The following is a 25,494-nucleotide window of genomic DNA, read 5'->3' on the forward strand; positions in this document are numbered from 1 at the left end:
TCCTAATTGGAACATGATTGGCAACCTTTAGGCTTCTTTTTAATCATGTCACTTCTACTGGGTTCGTGTCTCATAGAAATAAATAAGCTCTTGTTTTAATTATATTTTACCTTATTTTTTTTTTTAAAGAAAAACTTGCATAGAAAAGCTAAAATATGGTATTTGGATGACTTTCTTTTTGTTTCCCTCAAACATCCCAAAATGAAACAAGTCCAGATTTTGTTACCACTAGTCATAGTCTCTGAAAATTTGGGGCACATTAGGAAGCTACCCAACCATTTCTCCTCTTAAAAGGAATTTCATAATAAAAATTTAACAGATGTCACTCAATGTGAGTCTGTTGTGATAATAGATCAATCTAGTTATCAATAACAATTATTACCCCCCCCAAAAAAAGAAAAACTTACTCTAAAATAAAATTCTTCATTCCACTTTGGGTTCAGCGTCTGGAAGAGAAATCATCTTGTAATTTATTTTACAGTCTTTTGAAACATTAACAGTTACTAGTACAATGCAGTCCACACAGTTGCTTAAACTTTTTCTTTCTCCCCCACTAAAAACACAGCTAAGAGATTTTCAAAATGGCAATAGAGGAAGCATTTAGTCAATTATCTAAGACTATTCTATCAATCAAACTAGATGGGGATGGGATGTATTTATGAAACAGATGATTCACAGGTAAGAAACCATAAATTTCATGCTATCAACCAGAAGGAATAATGTCAGGGACCTAACAAAGAGCCATCATCGTGAAAACAAAGATATTCTTCAAGAAATTAACACTGATATGATTATTCTATCAAGAAGGAAATGAACTTTGCTTATTTCCCTCAACCTGCTACAAATCTGTCTTGGAGAGCAAAGAAGCAGGTGGCAGGAGGGTGACAGTGTTCACTATTTATACAAAAACTGAAATCTGAAGACTATTTTATAAAGAACAATACTGATGATCAGATTATATAACATGAAAAAACTCTGCCAGTTATAAACCAAAAGTGAACTCTTTTCCCCCAAATAACCAGGTTTAAAAATATTCATCTACCTATCCTCCAATCCTCCTCTCTACCCATCCACACCCATCCATCCACCCATGTCCACATCAATCCATATAAATATACATCTCACAAGGACATGGAAAGATACTTTTGTCCTCAGCTTGGATAAAAGATGGACTACCAAACAGCCTTCGAAACTAAGATGAAACATACTATGGGAGAATACATTTACACATGAGTTTGTGCATTTGGACATGCATCACACTCTGAAATAAACACGTCTCTCAAAAATTCTATGTAAAAATTTGAGACTGAAAAACCACCACCTCACCAAGGACTACAGATATTTTAAACTTAGAATGCTATTTGTCTTTATCAATCTATTTCCTTTAAAAACTAGTGCAGGAAGCAGCAGCAAAATAAAAGCAACACAAAGCACCATAAAAAAATAAACTGAATTTGTAAAACACTGAACTGGCATTAAAGAAAAAAAAAATCAGCAATTTCCCCACCCACAACTCAACGGGGCGTTTAACCCTAAATCAAGGGGTTTCACACTTCTAGCTGTGAATCGAGCCGGGGATGGTAACGAGTGAGAGGGCTGGGGGGAGGACGGGGGGAGAGGTGGGAGCAGGCCCAGGTCCGCCACAGGCTGCAGCCGGTCCGGAGCCCAGCTTCAGGGAAATGCAGAGGGGGAGAGGAAAAGGACAGGTGAGGGAAGGAAACAGACAGGTGAGACCACAACACGCATGAAGGACCAGGCACCCGGCCACGAGGAGAGGACGATGAAAACAGTTCTTAAACCCCGGGCGCAGCACAGAAATACTAACCAGGAGGCTGGCTGCCGAATGAGGCAGACAGCGCAGCCCCGGCTACGGAGCGACACCCTCTACCGTGGAGCGGAGGGAGGAGGACCTCCCCTCGGAAGGAAACACATTTCAGTATCCCCGATCGCCGGCTGTGGTGGCTTTGGTGGCTTTGGTTCTCTGCTCCCTCCGTGTCTGGCAGGCAATCAGGTCCCCGACTGCCTTCCCTGCAAGGCGGGCCTCCCGCCCCGCTGGAAACTCAACCAGCGGCAGCGCCCAACAGGGAACAATGGCCTCCGTCCTTCACAGGAATCCTCCCCACTCATCAAAATACCGGCTCCTGTTCGCTAAACTGATTTTAAGTGCCAGTCGGAATGCCAGGTGGAAGACACGCTAGACTGCTGTGTCTTCCTTACAGAAAATGACCTGGCTTCAGACCCCTGGCGTCGTCTGCACGATGGCAGGAGAATTACCATTTTTTAAAAGCCATCACGCTCTCCAGGAACTGCTTATCACACAGAGTGTTAAAACTGTTTACCCCGCAAAGGTGGGGAGGGAAAAATAATAGGAAGCTATAAGTAATACTGAAGCACAGATAAGAACAGTACTTCTGATAGAAAACATGCATCTTCAATAAATGCTCCAAATATGGAGTAAATATGTTTTAATATATTTTATAGATAGATATACAGAAACATGGAGATAGATGAATTAAGATATAATTATGGATATAAATCTATGTTCTAATATATTTTATAGATGTATATAAAAACATGGAGACAGATGAATTAAGGTATAATTATGGAAACAAATCTTTAATGAAATCATAGGTGTAAAATTTAGAAAAGTGAAACATACACACACACAAATGTGTAGTTTTACTGTTAATATTTTTTATTTGTTTTTGTGTAGCTAAGCAAGTATTTTGCTTCCTTTGGTAATACCTGTTATAAGTTAAACCATTCCCTTTGTGCCTACCAAATCCACAAGCCACTCCATTTCATTAAATGTATTTTAAATTGCTTTAAATTTCTTTTCATAAACTAACAAGCCAACAAGAACAAGTCCTTGTTTTGCTTTATTCTTTGCAGGGAAAAAAAATTCTACTTGTAATAATGCATATTTTAATACTGTTTTTATAGTCATTTAACTAAAAGCCAAAACCGGTATCTTGGGTTAACACTGAAAAGTCTGAATTGAATTTATAGATTTCATACTGAGAGATGCTCAAAATGCAAATACTGCCATCTTAAAATATAAACTTCTACAGAGCTCAGAGACATAATTTAATGAGATTTAATTATGACTTAAAAGATGTTTAATTAAGGGTGGACCTTACCTTTTTAATTGTTTTTGTCTGTACCAAAGCAAGTTCTCTATTCTCATCTGCTACGTACAATGAAAGTTTCACATATGGATCACTGTAAGAAAAAACAGGGTTATACTTTTCATTTTAAAAATACAAAAAGGAAAGTAGCCATAACCTAACTGAAAATGCAAAAATACCACTTAATGACCAGCTTGTATAAATTTCACAAACTTAGCAGGAACATTTTTAACATGCTTATAACTACGTAAATATACTGAGGAAAGTTTCTATCACCTAGAACCATGGATGTTTATTTAAAAGCAACACCAACATCAAACTCGTATTCTAATTTTAAAGATCATCTTCTCTACTCTTAATGCAAAAGAATTAATCTCCCATAGTATTTTTTCTAAGCACAATCAGATTCTGAAAAGATCACAAGAAAAATTATTAAAAGGCATATAAAATTTGTTCAGACTAGTAAAATCTAGCTAGAAAATTTAGTTTGCATCTTATTTATATTCTGATTTCCATTACGTTGGTAAAAATTATTTTTCTTTCGGTAGAGGTAAAACAGGCATTGTTCATCTAAGTCAACATATATCATCTTATACATTAAAACAAAAACATACACACAAAAAAATTAAAGCCCAGTAAGTCAACAGAGTTGCCCAAAGTTACAGATTTCAGTAAAGTCTTGATTAAATTTCAGGTTTCCTGACTACAAGTTCCAGAGTTCCTATCATTTCCTTGGGAAACTGAAAACTTTTAGCCAGAAGTATATTGAAAGGATTACTTAATGTGATTATCTACGAAGAGCTTGGTAAGTCCACTCCTCACACGTTCCGGAGTTGCTAACACTGGGAGAGCTCAAGTCTAGTTAAACGATAAGAATTTGGGATCCAGGTTCTTCTGTTTGACACTTGAGAGCCTTGAAGTCATAGGAAGGGCCTTCGTGTATTCAATCCCCAAATTTTCACTCATCTAATTATCGATAGTGGATGATTTATTTCTATCCAATTTCAGAGTTATCCTTTAGTAGTTATACATACCACGACCATTAACCCTTATTTTGCAACTTCCAGGGTATTTCTAAAGATTATACAGAGTACCATAAAATGCTTAAGACTATATTGGTGTTTATTAGATAGCTCAATAAATATGCCGTGAAATCCCTTAAGGAAAGAGAACGGTGTGATAAAATGCAAAGTTTAGTACTAACAGGACTATACTTGATATCCAAAAACAGGAATCAAAAGTCAGTGAAAAATACTGTTGGTGCCTATGTGTAGTATTTATCACCCGTAAGATGCATCTCAGTAGAAGCTACACCCCCCATCTCCTTAAACAAACACGCAAAAAAACAATAGAATTTTCTCAGTTATATTCTGAGTAAATATTTTTAACATTCTGGTTTAGAAGAAGGTATTAGTCAACCCTCTGTCACTTAACCATAAACCGCAGATGCTCTTTCACTAAAGAACATCTAACCAGACGCACCTCCTTCTCCTTATCTGGAGATCACCCTCAGCCTCAGAATAAAGATGAACCAAGAACCAGAACCTCATCTAGGTCTAAAGACCCTAAGGACGCCTTCCTAACCAGAGCCACGGTCCGGGTGATGGACCAGGAGTATAATTCTAGGTCAGTGGTTCTCACATTTGAGCCTATCACAACTGCCTGGGGGCGGGAGTAGTTAAAACACAGATTGCTGGGCCCCAGCCCCAAATACCCCCAAAGGATCTAGTAGGTCTGGGGTGGGACCATAGAATTTGCATCTCAAATAAACGCCCAGTGATGCTGGTGCTCTTGAGTCAGGAATCACACTCTGAGAACCACTGTTCTACAAGGTATTTGAAAAGAGTATTTTCTAGTTATAGAAACCCATTTTCTATTTCCAGCCACCAAGCTATTGCTAAAAAGAGCTCACGGCCTGATATCTGTTATCTCAATAGCTCCCAGTATGCAATGGAGGTGCATGCACGCTCGTACACACACACACACACACACACACACACACACACACACACACACACACACACACACACACACACACACACACACACACACACACACACACACACACACACACACACACACACACACACACACAGAGAAGACAAAAAACTCTGCTGACTGCCATCTCTTCTTTTCATGCCCCCGGCTGTCACGATTGCTGCCTGTTATATAACTGCAGTAAAGAGCTAGGCACTCACTTTAATGAACATCCACATTCTTCCTCTAATCATTTACTGACCTCAGTTCATATCCCCTGAATAGTTCACAATGAGTGACACACACAGTTGGGGTTTGAGGGTGGGGTCTCTGAGGACATTGTCCCCCAGCTGTGACAAGGAAGGCATGTCTGGGCCTGTCTTGAGTGTTCATCCAGGCAGAAGTAGGTACTACGGCGACTATGTGAAAGACTGACCAGGAAACTTCCTGGAAAAGAATTCAAGGTGAACAGAGAACCAAAGGCCAAGGGTGGGAGCTGGTGAAAGGACAGTAGGAGCAAGTTCAAGGGAAGGGAGCACAGGGCTTGGGATGGGCTGGTGAAAGGATGGTAGGCTGTAAGTTCAAGAGTGGTGGGGCTGGAGTGGGGAGGGGAGCCAGCTGTCCAGATCCGTCTCCCTTTCCAACAGTACAGCAGTACCACTCCCATCAACAAATGTTTACAGAGCACCGACTACACTCCCAGGAGTGGGCAACAAAAAGGATTAAACAAAAAAGGATCAGGGGCTTCCCTGGTGGCGCAGTGGTTGAGAGTCTGCCTGCCGATGCAGGGGACACGGGTTTGTGCCCCGGTCCGGGAAGATCCCACATGCTGGGCCCATGAGCCATGGCCGCTGAGCCTGCGCGTCCGGAGCCTGTGCCGGGAGGGGCCACAACAGTGAGAGGCCCGCGTACCGCAAAAACAAACAAACAAACAAACAGGTGGTTGGACTAAATTAGTGGTTTTCAAGCAGTTCTGCGTAACTATCTCAGGATAACTACAGGCTACCATTTCCACCTTAATCTGTTTTATATACGGGTTGTTCATGTTAGAATATTTTTGGACAGGGTTCTATAGCTTAAAAAAATGAAGTTTAAAGCCAGTGGACTGGATGATTCCTTTTGGTTAGGATATTCTGAATCTGAGAATAATTCAAACTCACTTCTCTTCATTCGTAATAACAATAGCCCAGTCCATCCTAAGTAAATACGGATTGGCTTCCTAAAGATATGGCAGGAAGAGGGAATAACACCCTATCCTCTCCACCAGGGAATGAAGGGTGAAGCCCACAGTTGTATGAGAACCCCGCCTTGATCATCACTGGGCTGGTATTTTCTTATACACGTTACCAGCTCTAACCAACTTATCTATGAGGTATCAAGAACACATCACCTGAGCAATAACCGAAACAAAAGGCAGGCAGGTGTGCATGTGTGTTAGGGGGAGGGGCAAGGCTGAGGGACAGCAAGCCTCATCACCAGCTTCTTTTCAGAAGCTTGCTTGTGGTTTTAACCGCTGATGGCCTTCATCTGAGCGTGATGCTCCGCAGAAGTGGTGAGAGGAAGAATTCAGTTCCCAGAGACCTTTTCACACCGACTTGAGCTGTCTGATAGAGGCAGCAGCTCTGGAAGAAGCTTCTGCCCCCTGAAGCTCTACTTCTCAGATCTCACACTCTCCACACCTTTACTACAAAAGGCCGGCCAAATCCTGAGGTCAATGGTAGGTTATGTTCAAGACTTGCCTCCCCCCAGCTAGACCACCAGAAGGTTTAGGAAAGACACATAAAAAGCTCATCAGCAGCTTCTATTATGGGGAGTAGACACAGGGTACAGCTCTAGGGGCAGAGGTTCCGGTTTTCATGTTACTCCCTGTACTCTGAAGATTTTTGTTGCTGTTATTAACCAGTAACACATAATACTTTTATAATTTTAAAAAAGGCAGGAGGGCCATGGAGGGAAGTAGGCAAGAAGACCATCTATCTCCTCGGCTGGTACTTCTTCATTTGCTGCCCTTGACCATCTCCACTGGAGTCTCAAATCTCAACTTCACCAACTCTCTAAGTGACCTTCAGACAGTCACTTAACCACTCTTAACTGAACCACTCTTAACTTCAGGTGGTTCATGAATGAAACGGAAACGATAATTCCTAACTCAGAGCATCATTGTAAGGACCAGAGAATATTATGTTTTAATATTAGTAGCCACTTCCGCACCAAACACACAGCATGAGAATGACAGCTGTTGTAACTGATTCTGTTTCTTCCTCTCTTTCGAGACTTTTGAGGTTCTCTGTTGCTCCTTCCAAGCCCCCTAACTTCTGCTGTGATTGCTGATCTAATCTGACACTGATTACCTTATAGTATAAATTGGGTGCCGGCCAACCACAGCACACTAAGTATCCCATGCTGCCTCACAGCACACTAAGTATCCCATGCTCCCTCATTATTCATGCTGCGCGGAAGCCCCATGGGGATCTGGGTGGAGATGATCAAACTGGTAGTATTATTTACAACAAAACTCAACAGGATTCACTCTTGGCAACCAGTTACTGTCCTAGCGGCTGGTGTTCAGTGCAACTCATTAACATTGCTCTCTAGGAAGCTCAACGCTTTGTGGATTAGAAGAGAAATGCTGTTTTCCAAACCTTTTGTTTTCTCTGCATAGTGAAGCTATTTGGGTACTACATTCTTTCTTTTCAGCCTTTATAAGGAGACAAACTGCTATTAGGATTCAAATAACATCCTAGTATTAACTGAGTACCTGCTATATTCCAGGCAAGGACACAGGCATCAGAAATAAAAGACACTGTCCTGGCCCCATTTGAATGGGGCACAGAAGCAAAGCGATGATTGTGACACACTGTGCAGGGTACCCCGGCACACAACACTGCTAACAGAAAGACTGCAGAACTACGGGACTGAGTTGATCTTAACCAGGCTTCGAGAATTCAGAGATGGGTCTCATTCTACCTTTGTCACCATTAAGCGAAAACAGTACAGACAAGGTCATTTCTCGGGGAGAGGTGGAAATAAGATTTTCTGGGCTTCCCTGTTGCTCAACCTCCCAGGACACACTGAACAAGGGCAGTTAGTCCTGATGTGTCATTAATGGGGTGACCCCCTCCATCGGAGTCACCCAGGTGTTCCATGACAAACAACAACTTGGAGAGGCTAGTCCTTTCGCACTGATTACTCATTTTCATCAGACCAGTCTTTGATGAGATTGATGTACTATTTTCAAGGAGGCAGGGCAGTGAAGGGGGAGGCGGAGAGGCAGGCGGAGGGCAGAGTTGCCTCCACAGGTAAAGTGTTCAAGGGGGATTACGTTCAGACTGCGGCCAGGCTGGAATGCCACTGCCTCGTCTACCAGCTGTAAACCTGTCTTTCCAAGAGACTTGGATGTTATGAGAACAGTGAGAACAGCCTTCCTTTTTCAACCATGCCTCCTGAGGGAGTACTCCGCCATCACCTGAAGGAAGCAATCATTCTTTCCCATAAAATGCAGTTGCTTAACATGCTGCTGGGACAGTCTGTGAAAGGATTGTGTCTTTGTTCCCTGTGAGCAAAAAGAAGAGGTCTAATGTAGCATATTACACAACACTATAGGGCAAATTTATTTTCACTACCCCATGTATGACACACTAAACCTTAGCCAACCCAGAGAAAATTTCATTGGAAAACCTGTTTTGTTGAGGTTTCCCTCATACCTTTCCACTTTTACTATCATAGTTAGTGTTACATAAATTACTGGTATCTGTAATAAAGAAATAATGCAAAACACTTACAAAGCAATAAGGAAAAAATTACCTAGAAAGTGTGAGAGAATAAAACACATGAATATATGTGATAACATCAAAACTGAAGTTCTCATCTAACAGGTGGTCCCAGATGCAAAAATAGCTAACACTTTCTAAAGAGAGGCAGACATTTTAATACTCTGCTACTGCAAAGAAATTATCACAAGTGTTTCTGGAAAGCAGTATGGCAGGAGGTATCGAAACATTCAAAGAATTGATGCCTTTGATTCAACAAATCTATTTGTAAGGATTAATCCCCAAGAAATAATCAGAGATGCAGGCCAATATTTATCTGCAAAAGATACTCATTACAGCATCATATATAAGAAAATACTGGAAGCAACTTTCCAGTCCAAGAGAGAAGTGATTAACTTATGGTATAATCAGGCGCTAGAATATTATAAACCATTAAAGCATCTTTTCCAAGAATATTATTAATTGGGAGAAAATATTCATAGTATAACATTAAGGAATAAGCATGATCTAAAAATGTGACTAATTCTATATAGTCACATTTTTTTGTTGTTGTTAGTCAATAATGCTTACAGTTTATTTACGTGGGTAGCACTTAAAATCTGTCATGCTTTCATGGTTACATTTTCCACACTAAGCATATATATATATATAACATATATATATAACATATATATATAAAACATATATATATGTAACATATATATATATACACACGCACCAAAGCAACTGACACACAGCTAAAGTTAATAGTTGTTCTCTCTAGATTACAACTTTATGAATTATGTTTATTTTCTTCTTTGTGGTTTTTATTTTTTTTCTAACTTTTCTACTGTGAGCAAGTACTACTTTTATAAGTACAAAAATTATGAAAATAACAATAGTTACACATACGCTACAACTATAACATACTCTTCAGTGAGCCATGGAACCCTGTAATTTCATGGCTAGCCTAAAACCTTAATAACAAACACAAAAGAGCTTCAGATGTTTTTTCTACCCAGAAAATTGCCTTAAATGGGTGACTACGAAGATATTTGAAAGAAATATGCACATATATTCTAGCCCTTGATATTTACTGAAAGGCATGAATTACACTTTGAAATACATCACTTGTCACCAACACTGACAATGAGTTGCTCTTAAATATGTATGAACTTTCAACAAATGCAAGAAAGCAATGGGTCTACTACAGACAGATGCATTTTTACCTTTGTCCAAGGTAGGTAAAGAGGCATTAAAACTTTATAGCTTAGGTGGAGGCATAACCCTCCCAGACTTCAAAGCTCCAGTAATCAAAACAGCGTGGTACCGGCACAAAAACAGACGTGTGGATCAGTGGAACAGAGTAGAGAGCCCAGAGATAAACCCACGCACCTACAGTAAATTAATCTTTGTCAAAGGAGGAAAGAATATACAATGGGGAAAAGACAGTCTCTTCAGCAAGTAGTATTGGGAAAGCTGGACAGCCGCATGCAAATCAATGAAGTTAGAACACACCCTCACACCATACACAAAAATAAACTCAAAATGGCTGGAAGACTTAAATATAAGACATGACACCATAAAACTCCTAGAAGAGAACATAGGCAAAACATTCTCTGACATAAATTGTAGCAATGTTTTCTTAGGTCGGTCTCCCAAGGCAACAGAAATAAAAATGAATAAATAAACAAATGGGACCTAATCAAACTTACAAGCTTTTGCACAGCAAAGGAAACCATAAACAAAACAACAGTCTAGGGACTAGGAGAAAATATTTGCAAATGATGAGACCGACAAGGGCTTAATTTCCAAAATATACAAACAGGTCGTACAATTCAATAATAAAAAACCAAACAACCCAATCAAAAAATGAGAAGGCCTCAACAGACACTTCTCCAAAGAAGACATACAGATGACCAATAGGCACATGAAAAGCTGCTCAACACTGCTAATCAGAGAAATGCAAATCAAAACTACAATGAGGGATCACCTCACACCAGAATGGCCATCACTAAAAAGTCTACAAATAACAAATGCTGAAGAGGGTGCAGAGAAAGGGGAACCCTCCTACACTGTTGGTGGGAATGTAAATTGGTACAGCCACCATGGAAAACAGTATGGAGGTTCCTTAAAAAACTAAAAACAGGGCTTCCCTGGTGGCGCAGTGGTTAAGAATCTGCCTGCGAATGCAGGGGACACGGGTTCGAGCCCTGGTCTGGGAAGATCCCGCATGCCGCGGAGCAACTGGGCCGTGAGCCACAATTACTGAGCCTGCGCGTCTGGAGCCTGTGCTCCACAGAGAACAAGAGAGGCAGCGATAGTGAGAGGCCCGCGCACGGCGATAAAGAGTGGACCCCGCTTGCCACAACTAGAGAAAGCCCTCGCACAGAAACGAAGACCCAACACAGCCATAAATAAATAAATTAATTTTAAAAAATAAAAAAACACATTTGTTTAATAAATGAATGAATAAACTAAATTAAAAAAAAACAAAAAAAAACTAAAAACAGAGTTTGTATATGATCCTGCAATCCCACTCCTGGGCATATATCCGGAGAAAACTGTAATTCGAAAAGATACATGCACCCCAATGTTCATAGCGGCACTATTTACAATAGCCAAGACATGGAAACAACCTAAATGTCCATCAACAGATGACCGGACAAAGAAGATGTAGTACATATATACAATGGAATATTACTCACCATAAAGAGTGAAATAATGCCATCTGCAGCAACACGGATGCACCCCGAGGTTATCATACTAAGTGAAGTAAGTCAGAGAAAGACAAATACCACATGATGTCACTTATATGTGGAATCTAAAATATGGCACAAATGAACTTATTTACAAAACAGAAACAGGCGCAGAAAGCAAACTTACGGCTACCAAAAAGGAAAGGGGGTGGGGGAGGGACAAATTAGGAGTCTGCAATTAGCAGATGCCAACTATTATATATAGAATGGACAAACAACAAGGCCCTACTGTACGGCACAGGGAACTATGTTCAATATCCTGTGATAACTCATAATGGAAAAGAATATGGGAAAGAATGTATATATAACTGAATCACTCTGCTGCACGCCAGAAACTGACACAACATTGTACATCAACTATACATCCTCTAAAAAACCCCAACGACTTTACAGCTTCGGCGCGTTCTGTGAAGCTGCTGAAAACATACTTTTGGATATTTCAGGAATGACTTGGCTGTTTGGAGCAGCTTGTGGTATGCCCCTATCCCAGCACCTTTGCAGTCACCCAAGTCTTGAAATGGCTAGTCAGGACCAACTCTCTCCTTGTCCTCTGCCATCCGCAACCAGTCACTCGGGGGTCCCAACCCTGGGTCCTAGAGACCCCTTTGGAGTTGGGGGGTGGGAACACTGCATGTGCATCTGTTTATCTCTGACACATAAATACACAGTTCTGTTTATATCTATGTAGATATGCAGTAATCCATGAAAATATTTAAGCCAGAAGAGTTTGGTTTTAAAAATTCGAATTAAAACCAATGTTTTCTTATCTTCTGCTAGGATAAATATCATTCAGTCACTAATAGGCAAAGGTCCACCTACAAATTACTAAAACGTTCACACAGCTGTCAAAGGAAGTGATAGTTGTGACATGCCTTTGTCTCCAGCATTTTCTATCACGTGTTTTTCCCGTATACATGCAATCATCAGAGATTAAGAAACCACTTTTCTTTTATGCTAGTAATAGTTTAATAGAGGGACTTGCCCAGCGGTCCAGTGGTTAAGACTCCATGCTCCTAATGCAGGGGGCACGGGTTCAATCCCTGGTCAGGGAACTAAGATCCCACATGCCGCCCAGCGCGGCCTGAAAAAAAATAAAAAAAATAAAAAAAAAAGAGAGATAGCAACTCACAAAGCCATAAGAAAACAGGAAAACCAAAAACTGCTCCCTTATCGGAAACTGTTCGGTAATTAATTCCTCAAATAGAGTGTCCACCATGTGCAAAGGACTGTGGTGGACACCAAGGGGGGAGGTCAAAAAAGTGGCGGGCAGGGGGATAGAGGTAAACAGATGCTGCCCTCAAAGAGGCTGTTTACCCCTGCTCCAGAGAAACCAAAGTCAGACAAGAGTGAACGCATATAATATGCAGACGTCGCCTTTATGAAAGTTGGCTATATATGTATATTAAGAACTCAAAAAAGTCATAAATTTTTATGTTTATTAGATGATCTGAAATGCAGGGACCATCTTATGAACAGAAATAATAACTTCCAGTATCATTTATTAAGCACTTTCTGAGTGCACAGCATTGTGCGTGGTGCCTTATGTATACACCATCTCTGATCTTCAGAATAACCCTGGTAAGCGGGATGTTAGTAATCCCCATTTCATGGATAAAGAAAAGATAATATCCTAGTACATACGTGCACATGAAATGCTATGGAGCCATTAAGACGGTATTGATGAGGAACTTGATGTAGCTGCCTACACTTTGTTTACAAAGAAAGTTCAAAACTTTTAATTACACTATATTAGCAATTAGAATTAAACTGTAAAAGCATATACACCTACTGCATTATAAATACACCAAACTATAAACTAGTGTTTATTACCGCATTTATGAGACCATGAGTGATTTTTTTCTTCCTTTCATTTCTCTCTCTATTCCACATGATAGAGATGGTCACTATTTAGGCTGGAACACTGAGACCGCAAGGTGACATAGGTAGTCCCCATGGCCAGCCTCTCTGCCCCTCCCCACCAGGGAAGTCTCACTGGAAATGGTCCCAAACAAATGGCAACAACCAGAAAATTCAAGTTAAACATACCAGACTTGTGCTGATAAAGTACAGTGGGGTAAACGTTACAAATTTATCGTCCATTTCTATTTGAACCACCACCTTCCTTTTCAAGTAACAAGGTCAAGACATCTCAAAGAGCCTTTAAAGAAAGGTATATAAACACACTCAGTGGAGTAAAAAGGAATGCCCTTTCTTAGTATCCCTGTTAAGGATCCTGTTGGTGAAATATGCTTCATCACCACTGGAATAGTGTCTATTTGTGGGACCCCTGCCAGTGAAGTGATGTTTAATTACCATGTCACCACTCAGCAATTCAAATCATGCACTTGTAAGAGAAATTACCAATTTTCCAAATTGATTAGACAAGACTGCACGAAAGTGTATCTTCTGAAAATATAGTTCAGAAACACATCACAGCACGTGCACATACTCAAACCACATGCACACAGACAGGTGTTATTCAACAACCTGAGAGTGTTTACAAAGCTTAGAGGGTTTTACTGCCTAATGTAGGTGGAGTACCCAAAAGTAACCCATGATGAGATGCTTTAAATGTGGATTTCTCAGATCAGAAATGGTACAAGAAAGTTAAAACTACTTTGCATGATTCCTCATGTAGTATAGTAGTCCTGTCTCTTAATATGCAATAAACATTATGGACATTATGGAAATCTTCAGCCAAATGAGACCATTATAGCAAATGCTATAATTACATACATCATTCATTTCAAGTTGCTGTAGGATAGTTCAGAGGTACTTTTATTTATTTTATTTTTTTAAAGATTTATTTATTAGTTCTTTATTTTTATTTTGGCTGCATCAGGTCTTAGGTGTGGCACACGGGATCTTCGTTGAGGCATGCGGGATCTTTAGTTGCGATGCATGGGATCTTTTTTGCGCTGAGCGGGCTTCTCTCCAGTTGTGGCGCACAGGCTCCAGCGCGCATGGGCTCTGTAGTTTGCTGTACACAGGCTCTCCAGTTGAGGTGTGTGAGCACAGTAGTTGTGGCGCACAGCTGCCCCGCGGCATGTGGGATCTTAGTTCCCTGACCAGGGATCGAACCCGTGTCCCCTGAATCGTAAGGCGGATTCTTTACCACTGGACCACCAGGGAAGTCCTTCAGAGGTACTTTTACTCACTTTCTTCAACCTTTACTCGAGTAGTCATGTTTGTTACCTTCCGAGGACTAGTCCAGCATAAAGTAGTAGGATCCGAACCCATAGGATACCTACTTTAAGGACTCAGGATAACTAAAACCGCAGGAGTATATACAGGTACTCACACCAAGACTATGTAGCGCTCAAGTTCACTTATATAAACTTTAAATAGTCCTTAAAAGCTCTGGCTAAACAAAAATCTGTATAATGAATCATTTCCGCATTACCTCCCACCACAGCCCCACAGACATGGTTTCACGAACAGAGATTTTATCTGTAAAACAAGTGTTTTTAAATACACGCACATACATACACACAAACACACAAGTCCTACTATTGTTAGTTAAAAGAGCATTTGGTCTTTGTCAATAAATTTCCCTGTGTGCATTTAATTCATTAAGAAAAGGTCCCAGAAGACTGTCCAATGGGAAATATATCCACAGGACAATATAGAATCAGTATAATATATGTACACTTCCAAATTTACCACACAACTAAATTCTTATTTCATTATCAGCTTTTACTGATCTTAACTATTTAACTGGAATAATTAATATAACCTCAAAGCTGTAAGTTTTCAAACAAACACCAAGTTATGCCTAATATACTTGTATATTCATTTACCAAATGCTCCACAGACTTATCGTAATTCCTGCCTAGAGAAGGGTTATCAGCTGGAAAATATTTATGCAAATTGTTTAGCACAAAGGGTAATAAACTTCTACAACGCTACAGAAGTAAAACGGACAGGAATTCCAAGAGGTAGGTCAGGCAGGAGCTCTACAGATGGGGCAAATGTGTTAATAACAGATGCAGAAATAGCTATCAAGGAAGAGTTCACCGTGCATGGCTCTCCCATATCACCATCAGAAAGGAGAGCCACACCCTCTGCCAATATTTTCCTCCAGGCCCCACCCTGGCAAAAGAATCCTGGGCTGGCTGACAACGGGTTTGGATCTTAGGAGTCCTCTGGATGTGAAATGACTGTGGGACCTAAATGCTAAATCTTCCCTAAAGACGTTCTTTGAAAACCACAGAGTCCAGTTCTACTGTTTACGCAATATGTACTCTATCCTCTAGCAGAAAGAGAAAGGACATGCGCTCAATCTATTAACTATCCAGGCCAGAGAAGGCAATCTACGTGGGGCACAGGCAAAGTCACCACATCAGAAGTCTTGTGTCGCTGAGACTACGAATCCTACGACAAATTATGAGGTTGAATAGATTTATCATCGGAACTTTTTTTTCCATTGAAGTACAGTTGATTTACCATGTTCTGTTAGTTTCTGGTGTACAGCAAAGTGATTCAGTTATACATACATATAATAGTTTGTGTCTGTGAATCCCCAACTCCCAATCCTTCCCCGCTCCTTGGTAACCACAAATCTGTATCATGGAAACATTCGAATATTCCCCATCAGTGCCCCTCCCCCTTCTTAAAACAGGCTACTGCTCACCTTTTTCCAAGTACCTGTTGAGGGTTTCGTTCTTACATTCACTTGGCAGGACCTACACTCTGATGGTGTTTGCTCACAGTAATGATTAACTAGAACAACTCAGAATACCTCCATACACCCTCCCCGTTGTACGTGCACTAAGACAAGGATTCTGCTGCAGTGCAGACGTGTGGATTCCAGCACACGGCATCACCACGGTGGCTGGACTGCCTGCAGAAGGCCTGCAGACGTAAGGAATTCCCGTGCAGAGGTTCTCTCGCTGTGGCAGGCATCAGAATCACCTGGAGGGCTGGTTAAAACACAGATTGCTGGGCCCACCCCCAGAGTTTTTGATTCAGATCCGAGGTGGAACCTGATAATCTGCATTTCTAACAATTTGCTCATTTGGGCACCCCACTTTGGGAACCACTGAGACTCTGTCTTTTCCTCTTTCTTTCTCCAGGATCCAGGAGAATGAGCTCATTCAACTCAGTACTTGTCTCCACTACCCAGGCCATCACTCCTGAGAGGATGGGAGGAGGGTACAGACAGCTCGTATCTACTGGGTGCCCAAGACCCTGCCTCTCTGGGTGGGCTTTCTCTGACCGCTTGACACTGCCCACATTTACTGGGGTCACAGAAAGGGCAACTTACAAGGCCTACCTGTATTTACAATTTACAATCAGCACCACTTCGTTTATTAGTTCAATGCGGTGCGGTGGGGCAGCTGAGTAAAGGCAAGTCAGTTCTTGTCTATGTTTTAAAAACACCGTCTTGTAATAAGAGGACAGTTGCAAGTACCCTGTAATTATAAGAGCCTATCAGGAACTCAGTTCTGAAGGAAATAAGGCAAGGGGACAAATTCTGAGACGTGATTACCTCACCCGTCTCTCTTTCCTGACATGAGTCTGGTGGGCACTGATACCCACTCATCTACTTCCCTCATAGTTAGAGAAGTCTAGCCAATTCAAACTTCTTGTGAAGATACCTTTGTAACTGCTCAATTATATTTCTTTCTTTCTTTCTTTCTTTCTTTTTTTTAAATAAACTAGCTCCCTCCACTCCCCCAACTTATAAAGTTGGTAGCCTAAAAAATCAGGTACGCAGACATATTATCACACTGAAATCACCAAGTACAGGAACAGACTTCCAAAGTCATGACTCTAACACTGAAGCCCATTCCTCGGCTCATCTCACCTGTGCTCTTAGGGTGGAAAAGAAGCAACGCTGCTCAAGCAGAGGAACTCTGACCTTGATGCCAAAGTGGAATCAACACCGAGCTGTGTGGAACTAGAAAAGAGGGCAAATGCTAAGGCACAGAACTACTCAGGGAATTCAGCCTTTATTAACTAAACAGGGAGAAAAAGATGCTTTTAATTAACTGTGGAAGAGCCGTGGGTGTCCAGAGCACAGCCTGCGTTCAACGTCTACTGTCACTGCGTGCTCTGGGTGCGAGGACTGAAGGCGGGCGCAGGTTCGGAGGTTCTCAGGGGCCCTCAACAGCAGCGATGGACACTGCTGAGACCTGCAGGGCTCGGCGCTCAGGAACAAAGGTCTCGAAGAAGGAGCTGCCGTGCAGATAAGTAAACAACAACTATGCCGAGAGCAGCCTTATGGGACCAATATTCCTGGGTATACAGGGCAAGTGGTGGAGAGAAGAGGAATCCAAGGACAGCCCAGGAGACAGGTCAACAGCTCCTATGCACACCAATAGCGACCTCTCTACCTAAGTGTTTACTACGTGCCAAGCACTGTCCTAAAGACTTTCTGCACAATCCTTCCTTTAACGCAGGTAGGAACCTTCTAGACTTCTCAGGGATGGGAGTGATGGTAGTGCCAAAGGTACCCAGTCCAGTTTTCTTTTTTTTTTTTCCTGCGGTACACGGGCCTCTCACTGTTGTGGCCTCTCCCGTTGCGGAGCACAGGCTCCGGACACGCAGGCCCAGCGGCCATGGCTCACGGGCCCAGCCGCTCTGCGGCATGTGGGATCCTCCCGGACCGGGGCACGAACCCCCGTCCCCTGCATCGGCAGGCGGACTCTCAACCACTGAGCCACCAGGGAAGCCCCCCAGTCCAGTTTTCAATGCAAGAATCTTTCTTCTCACGGGCAAGATTCTCTGAGGGGAAGGGATTCCTGCCCTACAAGAGGTTAACACGAGATGTGGCAACTTCTCAAGTCTGAATAGACAGCTCCCGAGTGACAGCCATTCAGTGAAGCAGCTGTCAGGGCACCAGGAAAGTCAGGAGGCAAGGGTCTTGAAATCAGCACTGGTCTGAATGCAGCAAGAATGGAGCAGCTCCTTGTGAAACCATTCCCTGGGTTACGGGCTCCACTGTGTCCCCTCCAAACGATATGAAGCTCCAGAGCCTTAGAATGTGACCTTATTAGAAAAAAGGGTCTTTACAGAGGTAGTCAAGTGAAAATGAGTTCATTAGGTTGGACTCTAATCCAACATGACTGTGCTCTCGGAAGAGGGGAAATTTGCGCAGACATGCGCACAGGAATGAAGACACAGGGAGAAGATTGCCACGCGACCGGAGGGATGCTACGGACTGCTCCAACACCAGAGAGAAGAGGAAGTTTCCCCTAGAGCCCGGGGATAGCATGACCCCACCAACACCTTGATTTCAGCTCCGTAGCCCCCAGAACTGTGAGACAATTCATTTCTACATTTTAAGCCACCCTGTTTGTGGTACTTCATATGGCAGCTTTAGGACACAAGCCACCCTTTATTGGAAACACTTGCGGCCAAATGTGTTCCAGAACTCTGATGTTGTTCTCATTTTAGACGGTCCTAACTATTCCAATTACTGCATAACATTCCCAGTAGGGGCCTGGGGGCAGGACCCACAGCCAACATGGACAAATACTTATCGTAAGTGTTTTAGATAAAACCAGAAATACTCCCAAGTCCACTGAGGTCAGATTTTGCCACCAAATGAGTTCGTTTCCTACAAACCTACAACAATGTTTTCTTTCCAGGGCTTTCTGGATTTTCGAACTGCACGGGATTATGGGCCCGTATTAGGTTGCAGAATAATAGTTAAAATATGTTTACTACAGATGCCGCCCTGCCCAGCACGTTCACACTGCTCTCAAGAGCGCAAAAAACTGCGTGTGAAATCCTAGAATTGCTCAGGGAAACAAAAACATCCCCTCAACTCTTAAATAATTGGCCAAATATTTCAAGTTTTATCTTCAAGACTGTTAAACACACAAACAAACCACTAGACACTTGACCTTCCCATTACGGCGAGTTCTGTACTGTATCACCATAAGGGTTTTTGGAATAGAATTTTAAAAGAGAGGCACCATCAATTATGCTTCACAGCATTATGGCAGGAAGAAAAAACTATGAGCAATAGAAAGAGGGCTGGGTTATGATAAAGCTCCACCCCAATGGCAGGAAGATGAATGTCACGGAGCACATATTTTTTTCCCAGTTACGCAGATAAATACATGGTAGGTACTCGCATTCGGATCTCCAGGACCCATATGTTGTCAAAAAGGGAATGTACAGAAGAAATGAAGCCTTCATCAGCATTAAAAATCTTGATTGACTTCCTCACCAGTGTGAAGAGCAGAGTCCCTTACCACATCTTCAAAGTTGGATACACCCAGGAGATTTCTCCTTGCGTTCAGATATTTTTAAATCCTCCCTTAAGTTACCAAGTTGGATGAGACTAGATACCAAAGGACTTCTAAAGGGAGCCTGGGGTAGGTTCTAGAATTACAGAAGGTGTGTTTCCTACCCACACCACCCCCACCTTGTAAGGGTGTTACAGTTTATGCTACCAGATGACTTTGTTTTTCGTTGTTTTTTTCTTGCGGTACGCGGGCCTCTCACTGTTGTGGCCTCTCCCGTTGCGGAGCACAGGCTCCGGACGCTTGGGCTCGAACCCGTGTCCCCTGCATCGGCAGGCAGACTCTCAATCACTGCGCCACCAGGGAAGCCCTAGATGACTTTGTTTTACGGATATATGTGTTTCTCCCTGTCCCTGCGACCCTAAAGGAGAAAGTGTTAAATAATCATGGGGTAAGAACACAAGGGACAGATTAAGACAATTTACGTAGAATAAAACGTGCCTTTCCCATAACAACTATGGAGGTCAGACCTCTGGCACACTTAAACACAGCACAGGATTCTTGTTTTACTTTTGCCCTATGCTTCAGAATTTCTATTAGGCAATAAGTGCAGAATCCAATGAAACCTCCTTGTCAGTAACAGCCACATGCGTTTGATTCCCCAAATATGCCTATCTACCACCTTCCAAGTTTTCAGCCCACTCACCCCTGGTGCACACTCATTTGTCGGAGATCCCTTCTGTTCTCTCCTCTTCCCCCTGTGGAAATCCTCGATCCTTCCAGGCTCCAGGCAGCCAGCACGTCCTCCTCATCTTCCCAGAACAAACCACCCTATAATAACCAGCCTCTCTGTGCTCTGCGTTCCTAAGTCGTGACTACTGAGGCCACTCCTCTGCTGCTGACTCACGTGCCTTTCTGTATTGTTTGTCCTTTTTCAAGTGTGTAAATCTTAATATTACACTCTTAAACTAGCTGCAAGTCACTTATAGCCACTGTCTACTTCTTGGGCAAGTCTGCATTCTCCATAGAACTGTGCAGAGAACACGCCCTGAATAAGTATCTCTCCGTTGCTTGACTTCCTACTCATCATATGATAGGGTAACTTCTTCCCAGGGTCACGCATTTGGAAACTTTGTCTTGCCTGAGTTGCCAAAACATGGAGTTCTCAACACATACCTGATACTGATCAACTAGACACAGAATGTATTTTCTGTGCAAATCTCATTTTCTTACACTTCCTTCATTTTCTTCACTTTTCCACAGGGTGGGAGCCACAGGGTCATTTCCTAAACTGTTCTGAGTTATGAGCTCAAGTAAATGCAAAGAAATAAGAAAATGAAAAAAAAAAAAGCTTCACAGCGAACCTCATTTTCAGCAATATTACCTAATACCCCAAACTAACATTATAAGTCACTTACGATTAACAAAAGCAAAAACTTTTTAACAAATGACTTATGGAATTCACACACTCTTGTGTGAGAAACTTAAATATTCAAATCTAAAGGACACAAAAAGTATTAATGTTTGACGACTAAGGGAGAAAATAACAGAACAGTTAATTCCAGCTACCTGATTATACTGTTGATAACCACTTATAAACAGGAAAGGGAGTTCATACTTTTAAAATGTATCATTAATTCAACACCCATTTATGATAAAAACTCTCCAGAAAGTGGGCATAGAGGGAAACTACATCAACATAATAAAGGCCATATATGACAAACCCACAGCAAACATAATTCTCAATGGTGAAAAACTGAAAGCATTTCCTCTAAGATCAGGAAAAAGACAAGGATGTCCACTCTCGCCACTATTATTCAACATAATTTTGGAAGTCCTAGCCACGGCAATCAGAGAAGAAAAAGAAATAAAAGGAATCCAAATTGGAAAAGAAGAAGTAAAACTGTCACTGTTTGCAGATGACATGATACTATGCATAGAAAATTCTAAAGACGTCACCAGAAAACAACTAGAGCTAATCAATGAATTTAGTAAAGTCAGAGGATACAAAATCAATACACAGAAATCTCTTGCATTCCTATACACTAACAACGAAAGATCACAAAGAGAAATCGAGGAAACAATCCCATTTACCATTGCAACAAGAAGAATAAAACACCTAGGAATAAACCTACCTAAGGAGGCAAAAGACCTGTACACAGAAAACTATAAGATACTGATGAAAGAAACCAAAGATGACCCAAACAGATGAAGAGATATACCATATTCTTGGATTGGAAGAATCAATATTGTGAAAATGACTATACTACCCAAAGCAATCTACAGATTCAGTGCAATCTCTATCAAATTACCAATGGCATTTTTCACAGAACTAGAACAAAAAATTTTACAATTTGTGTGGAAATACAAAAATCCCCAAATAGCCAAAGCAATCTTGAGAAAGAAAAACGGAGCTGGAGGAATCAGGCTCCCTGACTTCAGACTATACTACAAAGGTACAGTAATCAAGGCAGTATGGTACCGGCACAAAAACAGAAATATAGATCAATGGAATAGGGCAGAAAGCCCAGAGATAAACCCATGCACCTATAGTCACCTAATCTATGACAAAGGAGGCAAAAATATACAATGGAGAAAAGACGGCCTCTTCAATAAGTGGTGCTGGGAAAACTGTACAGCTACATGTGAAAGAATGAAATTAGAACACTCCCTATCACCATACACAAAAATAAACTCAAAACGGATTAAAGACCTAAATTTCAGGCTAGACAGTATAAAACTCTTAGAGGAAAACATAGGAAGAACACTCTTTGACATAAATCACAGTAAGATCTTTTTTGACCCACCTCCTAGAGTAATGAAAATAAAAACAAAAATAAATAAATGGGACCTAATTAAAATTAAAAGCTTTTGCACAGCAAAGGATATCATAAACAAGTTGAAAAGACAACCCTCAGAATGGGAGAAAATATTTGCAAATGAAGCAACGGACAAAGGATTAATCTCCAAAATATACAAACAGCTCATGCAGCTCAATATCAAAACAAAAACAAACAACCCAATCCAAAAATGGGCAGAAGACCTAAATAGACATTTCTCCAAAGAAGATATACAGATTGCCAACAAACAGATGAAAGGATGCTCAACATCACTAATTATTAGAGAAATGCAAATCAAAACTACCATGAGGTATCACCTCACACGGGTCAGAATGGCCATCATCAAAAAATCTACAAACAATAAATGATGGAGAGGGTGTGGAGAAAAGGGAACCCTCTTGCACTGTTGGTGGGAATGTAAATTGATACAACCACTATGGAGAACAGTATGGAGGTTCTTTAAAAAACTAAAAATAGAACTACCATATGACCTAGCAATACCACTACTGGGCACATACCCTGAGAAAACCATACTTGAAAAAGACACATCACCCCAACGTTCACTACAGCACTATTTACAATAGCCAGGACATGGAAGCAACCTAAATGTCCATCAACAGAGGAATGGATAAAGAAGATGTGATACACATATACTGTGGAATATTACTCAGCTATAAAAAGGAACGAAATTGGGTCACTTGCAGAGATGTGGATGGACCTAGAGACTGTCATACAGAGTGAAATAAGTCAGAAAGAGAAAAGCAAATATCGTATGAGAATGCATATGTGTGGAATCTAGAAAAATGGTACAGATGATTTTATTTGCAAAGCAGAAATAGAGATACAGATGTAGAGAACAAACATATGGACACCAACGGGGAAAGGAGGCTGGGATGAATTGCGAGATTGGGATTGACATATATCCACTATTGATACTATGTATAAAATAGATAACTAATGAGAATCTACTGGACAGCACCAGGAACTGTACTCAATGCTCTGTGGTGACCTAACTGGGAAGGAAATCCAGAAGAGAGGGGATATAAGTATACATATAGCTGATTCACTTTGCTGTAACAGTAGGAACTAACACAACATTGTAAAGCAACTACACTCCAATAAAAATTAATGAAAAATAAATAAATTTTAAAAAAGTATGACTAGTTCATTATGCACCACTATAAACTTTTATTCCAACTGTACAAGTTCTCACTGTCTTTTTTCATGCTTTTGTCGTCTGTTGCTGATCTTTTCCCCAAGCCTGAAAAGGTTTCCTTTCAAAATAAAGATGTGTAAACTTCATCGTAGATGTGAATTTTCACACACCAAACAAACTCTTAAACAGCCCTTAATAAAGGCACATTATTGAGAAAACATTCACTGTAATTAACCTCAAAATTTTTCATTGAAGTATAGTTGACTTACAATACTGTGTTAGTTTCAGGTGTAGAGCAAAGTGATGCCGTTATATATATAACGTATATGTATATACATATCCTTTTGCAGACTCCCTTCCATTATACGTTATTACAAGATATTGAATATAATTTCTGTGCAGCTGACATGGATGAAGGTACCATCCAACAGTGATCATAATTACATCAAATAGAAGCTTCTTGGGGATGTGGCCGGTGTCACCACAAAAGTGAGATGCAATCTCTCTCTTCACTGGGTCATTGGGGGGAAAGTGTGTTCGATGACCCCAAGCAAGTGAGCATGCAGGTAGCATGCCTGTTTGCAGCAAGCCTCCTTATAAAGGAACACAGAGCGATCAGAATGCGAGAAACAGCACGGAGAGGGCAAGCTCTGCATTCTAGCCAGAGGCCGCTTATTAGCTGCGAATGAGATTTACACTCTACATATTCGACAGTCTGTAATTCTGAGAAAATTTTAAAAGGCAACTAGGTCCTCCTATGGAGAACACAGAAGAAACGAGCCCCCTGATTTTATGTGATGGGGAAAGATGTTCTACAGCAGGGCTTCCAGCACTTTGCCATGCATAGCAATCACCTGAGGACTGTGTTTAAATGCATTCTGATGAAGGAGGTGTGAGGTGAGCCCCGAGAATCTGCATTCCTAACAACTTCCCAGGCGATACTGCAGGTGGGTGTAGCAAGGCTCTAAGGGTGATTAGAATACAGCTCATTCAGGAGAGAACCGCAGGTGTGGAAAAGTGCACGGATTTCGCATAAAGAGCTCAGACTGGGACGTCCAGACTGGAGAAACAAGTTTATATGTTGGTGCTCCCCAAGGCCTTATCTTGTTTTCTTTTTTTGCTGTACGCGGGCCTCTCACTGCTGTGGCCTCTCCCGTTGCGGAGCACAGGCTCCAGACGCGCAGGCTCAGCGGCCATGGCTCACGGGCCCAGCCGCTCTGCGGCATGTGGGATCTTCCCGGACCGGGGCATGAACCCGTGTCCCCTGCATCGGCAGGTGGACTCTCAACCACCGCGACACCAGGGAAGCCCCTCAAGGCCTTTGACTGCTTTTCATGCTACAGTGCTCACTGGGTGGGCTCACATCCGGCTCCTTTTCCATGACTATGAACTGCTAAGTGGCAGCCACGTTGACTCCAGCCAGGACCCTAAGCTTGAGCACCAGAAAAGCAAAGAGGGGACCCTTCTGGTGATCCCAACCCGGTGATGATGCACCCCAGCCGCAAGCCCTCACCTCCTCTGTTCCAAATCTTCTTAATGCAGCCAAGTATTACCCTAATCACCCAAGCCAAACACATGGGAATCACCCACTCTGAACTGGTTCTTTGTAACCTCAAAGACAGAGTCCAGACGACTGTGGCATCCAAGGTCTGCCTGGCTCTAGCCTCTGCTTGCCCCTCCGAGGTCA

The 25,494-nt window shown here is 41.7% G+C and overlaps 1 protein-coding gene across 2 annotated transcripts in view; it reads right to left on the reverse strand.

Moving 5' to 3' along the window:
• Positions 1-25,494, reverse strand: part of NEDD4L (NEDD4 like E3 ubiquitin protein ligase) — a 340,545-nt gene that overhangs the window by 144,507 nt on the left and 170,544 nt on the right. For both annotated transcript variants that reach the window (XM_060121798.1, XM_060121799.1), the window contains exons 3-4: positions 3,141-3,222; positions 408-446 (exon numbers count right to left, since the gene is read on the reverse strand). In XM_060121798.1, coding sequence (XP_059977781.1) covers positions 408-446; positions 3,141-3,222 — 121 coding nt within the window. The remainder of the gene's footprint in view (positions 1-407; positions 447-3,140; positions 3,223-25,494) is intronic.

Source organism: Lagenorhynchus albirostris, chromosome 14 (assembly GCF_949774975.1).
Source record: "Lagenorhynchus albirostris chromosome 14, mLagAlb1.1, whole genome shotgun sequence".
Taxonomy (NCBI): domain Eukaryota; kingdom Metazoa; phylum Chordata; class Mammalia; order Artiodactyla; family Delphinidae; genus Lagenorhynchus; species Lagenorhynchus albirostris.